At 35.7% G+C, this 12728-nt stretch overlaps 6 protein-coding genes across 6 annotated transcripts; 3 read left to right on the top strand and 3 right to left on the bottom strand.

The window, feature by feature from the left end:
• Positions 1-82: 82 nt before the first annotated feature.
• On the top strand, positions 83-1384 carry NESG_01931 (26S protease regulatory subunit 4; the record flags this gene model as incomplete). Its single annotated transcript, XM_053049547.1, has 1 exon — positions 83-1384. One exon carries the CDS (start codon positions 83-85, stop codon positions 1382-1384), a length of 1302 nt encoding a protein of 433 aa, XP_052904497.1.
• Positions 1385-1572: 188 nt separating this feature from the next.
• On the bottom strand, positions 1573-1908 carry NESG_01930 (uncharacterized protein; the record flags this gene model as incomplete). The annotated part of the gene is made up of 1 exon (XM_053049546.1): positions 1573-1908. The coding sequence occupies one exon, from the start codon at positions 1906-1908 to the stop codon at positions 1573-1575; it is 336 nt and encodes a 111-aa protein (XP_052904496.1).
• Positions 1909-2503: 595 nt separating this feature from the next.
• Positions 2504-4576, top strand: NESG_01929 (uncharacterized protein; the record flags this gene model as incomplete). The annotated part of the gene is made up of 1 exon (XM_053049545.1): positions 2504-4576. The coding sequence occupies one exon, from the start codon at positions 2504-2506 to the stop codon at positions 4574-4576; it is 2073 nt and encodes a 690-aa protein (XP_052904495.1).
• A 595-nt stretch (positions 4577-5171) lies between these two features.
• On the bottom strand, positions 5172-6662 carry NESG_01928 (uncharacterized protein; the record flags this gene model as incomplete). Its single annotated transcript, XM_053049544.1, has 1 exon — positions 5172-6662. One exon carries the CDS (start codon positions 6660-6662, stop codon positions 5172-5174), a length of 1491 nt encoding a protein of 496 aa, XP_052904494.1.
• Positions 6663-7802: 1140 nt separating this feature from the next.
• NESG_01927 (ribonucleoside-diphosphate reductase subunit M2) lies at positions 7803-8807 on the top strand (the record flags this gene model as incomplete). Its single annotated transcript, XM_053049543.1, has 1 exon — positions 7803-8807. The coding sequence occupies one exon, from the start codon at positions 7803-7805 to the stop codon at positions 8805-8807; it is 1005 nt and encodes a 334-aa protein (XP_052904493.1).
• An 830-nt stretch (positions 8808-9637) lies between these two features.
• NESG_01926 (uncharacterized protein) lies at positions 9638-11875 on the bottom strand (the record flags this gene model as incomplete). Its single annotated transcript, XM_053049542.1, has 1 exon — positions 9638-11875. The coding sequence occupies one exon, from the start codon at positions 11873-11875 to the stop codon at positions 9638-9640; it is 2238 nt and encodes a 745-aa protein (XP_052904492.1).
• Positions 11876-12728: the final 853 nt, after the last annotated feature.

Genomic DNA, 12728 nt, shown 5'->3' with positions numbered 1-12728 from the left:
GCTATAGCCCGGCATAACCCGATATAGCCCGAATGACATGGAATAACCCGAATATATTAATTTCTTTGTTTTTCTTTTTGCAATGGGACAGCAACAATCCTCACCAAGCGGGCCATCACAGCCACCAAAGGACCAGCAAGAGAAGAACTTGAACTTAAAAAAGAAAAAGAGGCTGAGGGGGCCAGAAACGCTCTCAAAGCTTCCAACTGTCTTTCCACAAAGCAAGTGCATGCTGCGCCAAATAAAACTAGAGAAGATACGCGACTACTTCATGCTGGAGGAAGGCATTCTTTCCTACCACCAATCTGCATCTGTCAAGGAAGGCGAAGAAACCTTCACAAGTGAAAGGGCAGAAGTGGATAAGTTCAGAGGGTATCCAATGAACCTGGGCACACTAGAAGAATTCATTGATGAAAACCATGCAATAGTCAGCACAGGCTCAGGACAGGAATATTATGTGCCAATATATTCCTTCGTGGATAAAGACGCACTTGAGCCAGGGTGCACGGTGCTTTTAAACCACAGGGAAAGTGGAGTGGTCGGGGTGCTAGAAGGAGAGACAGATCCTTTAGTGAGTGTCATGAAATTGGAGAAAGCACCAGTTGAGACATACGCAGACATAGGTGGACTAGAGCAGCAGATACAAGAAATAAAAGAGGCAGTTGAGTTGCCCCTCACAAACCCAGAACTGTACGATGAAATGGGAATAAAGCCACCTAAGGGCGTAATTCTATACGGTGAGCCAGGAACCGGAAAGACTCTTCTGGCAAAAGCAGTGGCAAACCAGACATCTGCAACCTTTTTGAGAATTGTTGGGTCAGAGCTTATACAGAAGTATCTGGGAGACGGCCCAAAGTTAGTCAGAGAGTTGTTCAAGGCAGCAGAGATGTATGCGCCTACAATTATATTCATTGATGAAATTGACGCAATTGGGGCAAAAAGGTACGACACAAATTCAAGCGGAGAGAAGGAAATAGAAAGAACCATGTTGGAATTATTGAACCAGCTGGATGGGTTTGATACCTCCTCGGATATAAAGGTGATTATGGCAACGAATAAGATTGAGAGTCTGGATCCTGCGCTAATTAGGCCAGGGCGTATTGACAGAAAGATAGAGTTCCCTGTGCCGGATATTCAAACAAAGAGGAAGATATTTGGGATACACACGACTCGAATGACACTCTCCAAGGAGGTTGTCTTGGATGAAATGATTGGAACAAATGAGGATTTGAGTGGGGCTGACATAAAGGCAATTTGCACTGAGGCTGGGATGCTTGCGCTCCGGGAGAGAAGAAAGCAAGTTACCATGCAGGATTTCACAAAGGCCAAGGAGAAGGTGCAGGCAACGAAGTTGGAGGCTATACCGACATCCTTGTACGCTTAATCGGGATGTATCAATAAACTGAGTTTTTTACGTCGGGCTACTTTCTGGTTACATGCAGCCAGATGACTGTGGTGTGTTTTTGTAGAGTGTGGCTATTTGGTTCTATTTAATTTAAGAAATATTTTCGTAAAAACAGAAGGTTTTAGTAGGGCATAATTTAGGCCATATAAATATATAAATGCACTGCCTCAAGTCATGTGGGTGGAAAGCATGCAATACAAATGTATCCTAAATATAAACATGTCCTTCTGTTTGATAACATTTATAAATGCAAATTTTGGTGTTTTAAGTAGAGGCATAGCCTGTATTCTAGTGGCAATGCGCATACAAGAACCATATCTATGATAATTCTGGTTATATTTGTCTATATCTTCATGAAATACTGCTAGTATATTGGGTCTGCCCACCTGGAATTTATCTAAATCTGCAGCAGTATCTTTTCCAGTAGTAAAACCTTTTAGTACCACTCTTGCTTGCTTTTGTAGACAGGTTCTTGAAAATATGCAGAATATTACTATTTTCATTACTCTAATCTGTATTTAAATAAAACTCATTCACAATAAAATTATATATGAAGGCTTTTATTTTTGAGGATTTATATTGAAAAACACAAATCCAATATAATCCAAGTGAGTAAAAAGCAGAAATATACAGAGACACATGCATATATCAGGCTGCATACTATAACCCGAATTATTAGTGTAAACAACAAATATTCAGTGCAGTTAGTTTTAGTCATTTATTTCGGATAGGTATGTTCAGGCATATATTCAGACTCAACCAATAAATGGCCTTCTGCATGCAATGACCACCGTACAGTTATGTCTTAACTGTATTAGAACTACTTTTCTGTAAGAATATAGACAAGTATATGCACAAATGAGTTTATAAACAGAAATACTCGAAATATCCAATATAACATGACACTCAAAATTAACAACCCTCACACTGTATCTATGAATAGATCTAGCACTACTGCAGTTTCTTTGTCTCTGCATGCATTATTCCCATACAATAAATCAATGCGCCTAAAATGGCATATAACTCAAAATAACCCGAATATAACTTAAAAATAACTTAGACTAGCTATAGCATAAATATTTGGATTTTTTTGAATGCATGCATGGCCATGAGAAGAAAATCGTAAAGGAAGTTCTTTCCCATAAAAGATCAATCCACATGCTATACAAAGGCATACGCCTAGGCATAATTCTCAAAAACATCGCATACAAATCAGAAGAAACCCTTGTTATAATAGGGTGCACCCAGCAGTACATCAAGAAATTGCAGAATTCAATGCAAGAAGCTTTAAAAAACACAAAAACGCAAAGAAAAGTTAAAATACCCCGAGAAATAACCATAAAAACAACCAGCGCCCAAAGAAAGCGAATCTACAACGAGCCTGGAACTGTTTTTGTGAACGAACACATTTTCCTGCTGGATATTCTGAAGGATAATATTCAGGTTAGTTCTGGACTGATTCGGGTTGTATACGCAGTTGCAGAGAGATTCCTGCCCTGTACAAAGACAATGATGGATTTTATTCTTTTCGGGTTCAACGGCCCTATAAATATACTATTTGAATGGGCTGCAAATAAATCATTCGCAGATATTGCCATGAAAGGATATTTTCCTGCATCTGGGGTGTTCTTATACCCTGCCTTCAGAAAGTCTGTCATCAAAGCATTTGGGGATCTTGAAGTAAATGAAATAACCATTCCCATAGACCCGCACAGAAGACAGATCCAAACAGAGCTAATGGAGCTAGCCAGAAAGGTAAAGAACATTGGTAATAACTCAGGCTTTCGGGAGTACATCCTAAAAACAGTTGCATCCTTGGAGTTCGGATTATTTCTCCTGCATAATTCCCCAATTGAAAGATTCTTGCAGTATATTCGGGATATTTCAGATATTTCGCATGTGATGAACCAATTAGTGAAACTGTACGGAATTCCAGATACAATCCACTCCAGAACAGTGGTCTACCAGCACATCCTGGCATGGCTTAATTTACCAGAAATTGAAATAATACTGGAGCTGTCCCAGGAAATATCCAAAGAAGAAAAAGCCTTCCCAAAGAAAGCACTTTTACAGAAAATATCAGAAGAAGACGCACTAATCTTCGTAGACCAGCCAGAAATAACCAGAAACCAGGAAATAGACCCCAGAGAGTGCTATGGCCTGGATTCTGTGCCAGGCAGAATATGCTCCAGCCAGAAACTTATTTCATCAATTCACACGCATCTAAGCAAGCAAGGCATACAAGCAAAAAAGAGGGAAAAAATCACTGAAACCAGAAATAACCCAAAAATAACTAAAATCATCCTAATGAACCACTCCCTGGGCTTCTTAAGAAAGGTAAATATGTGCCGTGAGAGATGGAATAAAAAAGGAGTAGAATTTTCAGTGACAATTATAAACTTAAGAGACTCCTCAGAGGAACTTAATTATCTGCAGGAAATTGCAGCAGAAAAAGACGCATTCCTGTATGGAATAGGCTTCAAGCAAAATAGGCCAGAAGCAATAGACAAAAATCTTTACACAAAGGAGCCAAATAACCCAAATGCACCCCTTCTGGAGATAGACATAAGAGAACTAAGAAGCTCCCTGCCCCTCTATTTAGCACAAAAATTCAACAGTCAATTTCGCTTGGAATTTAAACAGCTCCCAGTGGGTGACTACATTTTAAACAAATCCTACTACATAGAAAGAAAAAGGATTGATGACTTTGCAGGGTCCTTGAACAATGGGAGACTCATGAAGCAACTGCAGGCACTAGATTACATCCGGGGGTCAGGCTATTTATTAATTGAATTTCCAACAGAAACAAAAATAAGCTTTATGAGCTATACAAATAGGCTGCAGCAGATAGATTTAACAAGCAAAATTATCACGCTCCTAGAAACCATGAAAACAACGTACATATTTTACTCTTCAACGGAGAGACACTCCAGTGCCCTAATAAATGCACTTGCACGCAAGCCAGCAACTGAAATAACTTCGCACAAGGCGCAGTCACCTGCTGTAATTGAGGCACTTATTTCTGTGCCTGGTGTAAATAATGACAACGTCAGTATAATATTCAAGAGATTTCAGTCAATGCATGATTTAATAACTGCATCAAAGGAAAGACTAATTAGTGCACTTGGGGAAGTGCATGGGACCCGGGTCTACGAGTTCTTTGGGGCGTGAGTAATTCGTGGTTGTATCTAGTTATATACAGGGAATTTCAAGCAATTTCAAGGTTATATCTGGTTGTATACGAATAATTTGGGTAATTTGAACAATTTCTGGCTATATATGGGCTATATACATGTAAGTAGTAATAAAATGTATATTATGTATGTGTTAAAATTACCACATAATTAGTCTGTACTACAAGATATTCTGCATATGGAAAGTATTTCCGTATATCACTCTACTACTAAACCGCATGAAAATATTAAAAGACTAAAAGAGCCACAGACCAGATAGATCAATCATGTGATAGAAATAAACTACCCTTAATAACTACCCTATACCACTATCTATTACAGACTAATATTTTCTCACTGAAATATTTCTTCCCTCTTAGCACACCATATTATATAAGGAGAAAGGCCTTTCACTAGCTGATTTTATTAAAATAATTAAATATATTTATGCTTCAATAACCCTGCATATTATCATGTGACAGGTTTATTCTTATAAGAAGCATAAGAAGAACAAGAAGCAGAGAGAAAATACTTCTTTATGGTGGATATAACCCGTGTTAAATTGTCACACTTTAACGCACAAAAATTGTCGCCTAGAAGCAAAGTGACCTGGCTATGAAGTTCTCATGGGCTGGATTATAAATGGATGATATTTCCTGCATGTATGCGTCTAGCCACTTTTTTGCTTTTTTGTCGGAAATTTCAACATTCTCTAATACCCACAGGACAAGAGACAATTTCGAAGGAGAAAACAAAGAAATTGGAATTCCTTCAAGGACACTAAGCACACGAATAATAGACGTACAGTGCACGATTATTTCTTCTTCTGGCTGGATCTCCAATAGTTCCAAGATCCTGCCACTTTCTCTCTCGATTATTTTATGGAAGCCAGAGTGCAATCCGAACTCATTAAATATATCACAGAGGGCACTTAAGCCTACAACTAATTCTGCCTTCTGCCTGAATATTTCTAATTTCGGGTTATTTCTGGTCTCTTTCCCAGGGGAAATAATCTTATTCACTAAATACTTTCCAGCCTGCAAGGTAATCCTATTCGCAGCCACAGAAGAAGTCCCTTTAATCACAGGATTCTTAACTTCCCTGCATTTCTTAATGAATTTCACATAGCTTTTTAATAGTCTCCCATCTCCTTCCTCAAAAGTATTCTCTACAGCAGAATAGAATTGCACTCCCAGACAAAAAATCACTTCATTTTCGTACGTCTCATTTTCCACCTTAGTCGACAGGTGGTCTAAATGGGAGATGCACACAAATTCAATTTCCTTCAGATTTCCTGCTGTTTTGCACCAATTTACAAGTGATTTATGGAATATTTCATATTCATCCTGGAATGAGAATATTCTTCTGTATGCCTCCGTGTGCACCTCCGGGTACATTCTGAAATATTTTGGCATAAAGAATTCAGATCTTCTTCTGTGCACTAATACTGTGGTTTTATTATACAGAGACTCTTCCACAGGAATCCTATAAGGCGTATTCACTTTATCCCGGGCTGTCCCAATTTCATTCCTACTATTCCCTGATACTTCAGATTTTCCATCAGAAATAACAAGAATATTAGTCTGTGCTAGTGCATTATTGTAGAATTTAAGTAGTCCAGGTGTACACCACAGATTAATCAATAAGAATATGCCTGCTTGCTGCATTACATCCAAGATAGCCTCTTTCCTGTGAAAATTCACTTGCCCCAAAATATCCGAGATGCACTCAAGTATTCCCAGGGTGTTCCCAGGGATTATTTCACTCTGATTTTTATCATCCCAATTTTCTGCATCTATTTTGATTATTTCTGATATCCGGAACATAAACCGCATACTACTCACTAAATAAGAGATTTCTTTCTTTTCTTCTGCAATTTCCAAATTACTTTGCAACAACCGCATGCAAAGAACTTTTGAAGGGGGAAGTGGTTTTTTATCTTCTATAATTAGCACCAGAATAGATGAAGGAATAAATAAGCCTTTCTTCTTAGATTTAGACAGTAGATTAAATAGTCCTTCCAGGTCATCCTCCAAGGCATGAAGTATTTTCCGTGTAAGAGAATACGAGTGAGTATTTTCCATGGGGAATATTTTATTTTTGGAGTATATAAAGTGAAGGTGTTTAAAGTGAAGGTGTTTTAAGGGGGGAGTATTGGAAGATTATGGTTTTAGTGAGTTTATATATACTTGGACTAGACATACTCGGACTATATAAGAGGGGAGTATTGGAGTGAATTTATTTATACTTGGGTTATATATACTTGGAATATATAAGGGGGGGTATTGGAGTGAATTTATTTATAAAGTGAAGTTGTTTATATTCTTGTTATTTATAAAGAACTATTATATAGAGGATATTAATAATTAAAATCTTATGATCTATGGATATTTAGTCACAGATATAACAGAGTATGACTAATTACAGCAGTAGTCCAAGTATAGTTAGTCACAAATATAACAGTACCCTACTAATTATAATAACCCACTAATAGTCCTAGTATAATTAGTATGGTTAGTCACAGATACAACAGTATATGATTAATTACATCAGTATCCTACTAATAACCCGAATATTTAGTCACAAATATAACAGTATATTACTACTATATATCCTAAATAGACTAATTACAACAGTATTTCCTCCCTCTATATATTCCCATATATTCCCGTATACAATTAGTCACCTTCTCTTGTTTGTTTATAAATTAATAATTCCATGAGAGAGAAAAGAGACTTCTTGCATGAAAATAAAGACAAATAGAATATACAGATATATCCATGTATACCCAGATATATTCACGTATATCCACGTATATATACGTATAACACAAATACATTTCATTTTAAACACTTCTATCATGATATAACCCGAAATAACCCGAAACCCTAAAACCCCATAAATATGCCTTAATACACACTAAAAACACCGTTATACCCCATTATACCCATATATACACCTCTATACACTATTATACACTATATTAACCAATTTTAATCATGAGACCCAATTATTACACCTCAGAATCCCATTAAAGTTCCATTAAAACAAGCACCCTAATTATAACCAATTACCACACAATATACACTCATTACCCCATATACACCATATATACAATATCTCCCGCCAATATTCCCCAAATATCCCACATATTTTCCCGCCTAATAATTTTTACCCGCCGGCGGCATTTTAAAACTATAAATACAAAATGAATTTTAAGAAGCATGGAGCAAAGAGAAGCACAAAAAACAACACAAATGATTTCCAGACCAGAAGAACCAATATTAACAGAATCAAACAACAGATTCGTAATATTCCCAATAGAGCACCATGACATATGGGCACTCTACAAGGACGCAGTCGCAGTCTTCTGGACAGCAGAAGAAGTAGACCTGTCTAAAGACCAAGCAGACTGGGATAACCTAAATAATAATGAAAGACACTTTATATCCTACGTACTCGCATTCTTTGCAGCCTCAGATGGAATTGTCAATGAGAACTTAGTAGAGAGGTTTGCTTCAGAAGTGCAAATAAGCGAAGCCAGATGCTTCTATGGCTTCCAAATAATGATCGAGAATATTCATGCAGAGATGTACAGTCTACTCATAGACACATACATAAAAGACACAGCAGAGAAGAACTTCTTGTTCCAAGCAATTGAAAATATTCCTGTCATAAAAAAGAAGGCAGACTGGGCACTAAGATGGATATCTGATAAAGAGGCTAGTTTTGCAGATAGATTAGTCGCATTTGCATGCGTAGAGGGAATATTCTTCTCTGGGTCATTTGCCTCTATATTCTGGTTGAAGAAAAGGGGACTTATGCCTGGATTAACATTCTCTAATGAACTTATCAGCAGGGATGAAGGTCTGCACTGTGACTTTGCATGCTTATTGCACTCTCACTTGGTGAATAAGTGCGAGAATATATCTAAAATAGTCTTGGAGGCAGTTGAGATTGAGAAGGAATTCTTGACAGACGCACTGCCTGTCTCTTTGATTGGGATAAATGCAGATACAATGTGCCAGTACATTGAGTTTGTCGCTGACAGGTTATTGCTTGCCTTAAATGAAGAGAAGATTTTCAATGCACAGAACCCCTTTGACTTCATGGAGTTAATTTCACTCAGAAGGAAGGCGAACTTCTTTGAGATGCGAGTGGGTGAATACAAGAGGGCATCAGTTGGGGCACCACAGTCACAAGGGTTTGCCATGAATGATGACTTTTAATGGGAAATGAGACAAAAAATACACAGAGACATGAAGAATACAAAGATAAAAAGCACAGTTAAATAAAAACACAGTTAATTAATTCAGGCATTTATTGGTTTTATTATATTATATTCGGGAGATACAGTTATTTGTTGTTTTTATTGATAAAATGTCGGGTATTTTCAGTTAAAGAGTGTTGCAATAGGTATATGTGGGTATATCCTGCTTTAATATAGACTAAATATCTAGTATTTAGTATATCCCACTGTAATTAGTCATATCCTGTTATAATTAGTCATATTGTGTTATATTTAGTATATCCTGATACAATTAATATATAGGATATAACCCTGTTGTAGTTAGTCATATTATGATGTAATTATTCATATTGTGTTGTAGTTAGTCTATACCTATATATTCCTGTTATAATTCACTATAATTAGTCTATCCCTATATATTCCCACTATAATTCACTATATTTAGTCTATCTATAACTAAAAATTAATTAAAAGATTTATTATGTCTATATATACTAATATACATAGTATTCGTATTACGCACAGGGAATATTCATATTATTTAGGAATATATTGGGTTATATACGGTATGTATAAGATTGCACTTCTTATAATTAGTCTATTTATATGCGTATATGGCTTATATAGGGTTATATTAGACAGAATAATATTCTGACGTATATAGTCATATATAGCCAGAGTGACAGAACTATTTCCACTTTTTATAAACTAGACAAGACTTAATCCACTTTGTCAAGACTTAATCCACTTTGACAAGACTATTTCCACCTTGACAGAACTTAATCCATTCTATTCTAAAAATGACAAGACTTAATCCCTGCTTCCTCCTGCATTTTCATGTATTCTCTTGTCCACTTCTTTCCCTAATTCTTCCCCGAATACGTAGTCCATCCATTGCAGCACCCCTATGCTCCATCCAAATCCATCTTGCACTGAATATTCACCTGAATTCTTAACGTATTCTATTTTCTCAGGTAGACTATTATGTACACTGTAATATTTGTGCATTTCCAGGGCGTAAGAGACAGAAACCTCCTTGGCCAGTGATATATTACCAGAGCGTATTAAATATTCCACAGTCAATTGGACTAAGGGTGGCCATACATTATCCCCATCCCACTGATCATTCTTTATATGTTCGTTGTATACAGCATCTTCTAGGGTGCATTTTATGCTTAGATTTTGATCGGGTTTAATCGGGTTATTCCGGGTTATCTCTGATTTATTTGTGCTAGTGCAAGGTAGTCTATTATTATGCGTCCAAATGTACTTTTTGTTGGCATTTAGGATATTATTCTGTGGGTCATTCACTATATCCATGTATAATGGGTGTAAGTCACTGTGGTAGAATGCTTTGTCTTTTTTTTTCTCTGAAAAATAACCGTCTTTTTTTTTCACTAATATTATATCTCTCCATCTGCTGGAATTTTCATCCCACATTAAGGTGTCAATGGAATTTGCTAGTTGATTCGCTTGTGCTTGGTAGAATTCTGCCTTTTTCTTGTTGTATTTGCCTTTTTTCTTGTATGCCAGGTGCAATAAACGTGCATTTTTAACGAAAATACTGTTTAAATCAACAGGAATTATATTTTTTGTATTTAAAAAACCGTACATTTTTGATTTTTCATCAAAAATTCTCCATCTTTTTGAGAAGTCCCATCCGGACTCTGTGGCTGCCGTGATGTGCTTGTAGTACGTGCCATTACCCATTAGCTTGTAATTTTCATTTGAAATTAAATCTGAGATAAACATTTCAGGTCTGGGGCTATCCGTATCAGGGCTATATCTAAAAAGTATGTGAGATTTTCCTAAATTATCTTTTACTTTTACGGTTCTGTTTTTTATCCAAAAAATAAATTCTTTATCTGCTGCATTTAGGTTATAATTAGATATATTCACATCGATATTATTAAGGGCCTCAGAGTAATACGTTCTAATTAGGGGTTGCTGGATTATAACGGGTTTTTGTGGATTATCTTCAGTGTTTTCAGTGTTTTCAGTTATAACGGTTTTTTGTAAATTATTTTTATAAAAATTTTCACCGCTCAATGTATTTTCCGTTATATCTTCATTACTCAATGGAATATCCTTACTATCTTCAATATCCAGTGTATTTTGTGTTATATCCTTAATGCCCTTACTAATTACTGCACTTCCAGTTAATTTTCTTAATTTTTTTAAATTATCTTTTATCCCTAGCTTATCTATCTTTTTTGAAATATTTTCTATTCCTGGTGTACTTTTCACTTTATGACTACCCCCGCCTGTCCGTACAATTTCCCTGATTTTCTTAAATTCATCAAGTGACTCGAATAACATCTGTGTGAAGTATGGGGGCTGTGACCTATTAGTGTAGTACCATCTGGTGCCATTAGGAATAAACCCGAATACGTTAATTTGGTCTGCAAAATTATCTAGCATATTTTTAACGGTTTTTTCATCTTTAGATATAATTAGGCCTTTTTCCATCCAGAAGAAATCCCAGTAATATGCCTCTTGGAATCTTCCCCCTGGGACAACTATATTCCTTCTTTGGGGAATTATGCTTTTCATTCTATTTTTATTTGGGTTTTTAATTAGTGCCTTCCATATACGGCGTACGCCTGCTAGCATTTCTTTATAATTCGGGTTATATCGGGTTATAATCGGGTTATATCGGGTTATATCAGATTTTGATTTTTTAAAATATTTTTTGGAAAATTCTGTTATTTTAGTCTTATTCTTAGGCTTAATCTTGTTGTATTCTGTGATTGTTCTATTTATGCTGTAATTCCAGACTAAATCTGGGATGGTCTTTTCATCTTCTTGTTCTGTATGGAAGCATAAGTCAATGAAAAGGTTCCAGGCTAGATTATTTGCGTCTTTTGAGAAAATTTTTGTTTTATGATTTTTTGCCGTTATAAAAAGGTTTTTTTGTTGTTGTTCTGTGATATTATGGCGTGCAATTTGGACTATACGCTCAGTAGAGGGCGCTGCACAGGATACTCTTTTCTGGGAGAGTGTAAGGCCCAATATAGCTAGTATTATAGTGAAGTATTCTTTTTTCATATTCTGCCCAAATTAGTATATCTATGGCTATTTATAGCTTAAGATGCTGTCATATATTATGCATTGTGTTTATTGTTTGTTTATTTCGGGCTATTTTGAATATATCGGATTATAATGGGATCATTTGATTATTGGGTGTTATTGGGTATGATGTGGATTAATTCTTGTCATTTATGGATTATATTTTGTATTATGTGGAAATAGTCTTGTATTATGTGTAAATAGTCTTGTATTATGTGGAATATATTTTGCATAATGTGGATTATATTTTTCACTAAGTGAATTATATTTTGTACTAAGTGGATTAAGTTCTGTACTAAGTGGAAATAGTCTTATTCATATAACCAGAATATAATACAGCCTAACAAGACCAAGACTTATTCCCAATATGACATTAATTAATCCACACAGTGCAAGACTTATGCTACTCTTGACATTAATTAATCCACAAATAACAAGACTTATGCCCAATATGACAGGACTTATTCCACACAGTGCAAGACTTTCTCCTTAAATGACAAAACTTTTTCCACTTTATATAAAACTTATTCTACTAATATATCCCACTAATACCCCGTATACACCCCATATATATTCCGTATATAAGTGTATGGTTAGTCATAATTACAGTGAAGTGTGACTAATTATACTAAATACAACAGGGATAGACTAACTATACTAAATACAACGGAGTATGACTAATTATAACAGAGATATACAGTGGAATATACACAAGGGGTATATAAGGGATAGACTAAATACAACGGGAATTTAGTCTATTTTACAACAGGAATATAATAAATATGCAAATTATAGACAGATTTAAGTTATAAAATATATAGACTAATTATAT

The sequence above is a fragment of the Nematocida ausubeli genome (assembly GCF_000738915.1).
Source record: "Nematocida ausubeli strain ERTm6 chromosome Unknown supercont2.4, whole genome shotgun sequence".
NCBI lineage: Eukaryota > Fungi > Microsporidia > Nematocida > Nematocida ausubeli.
This window is presented reverse-complemented; position numbering and strand designations above follow the sequence as displayed.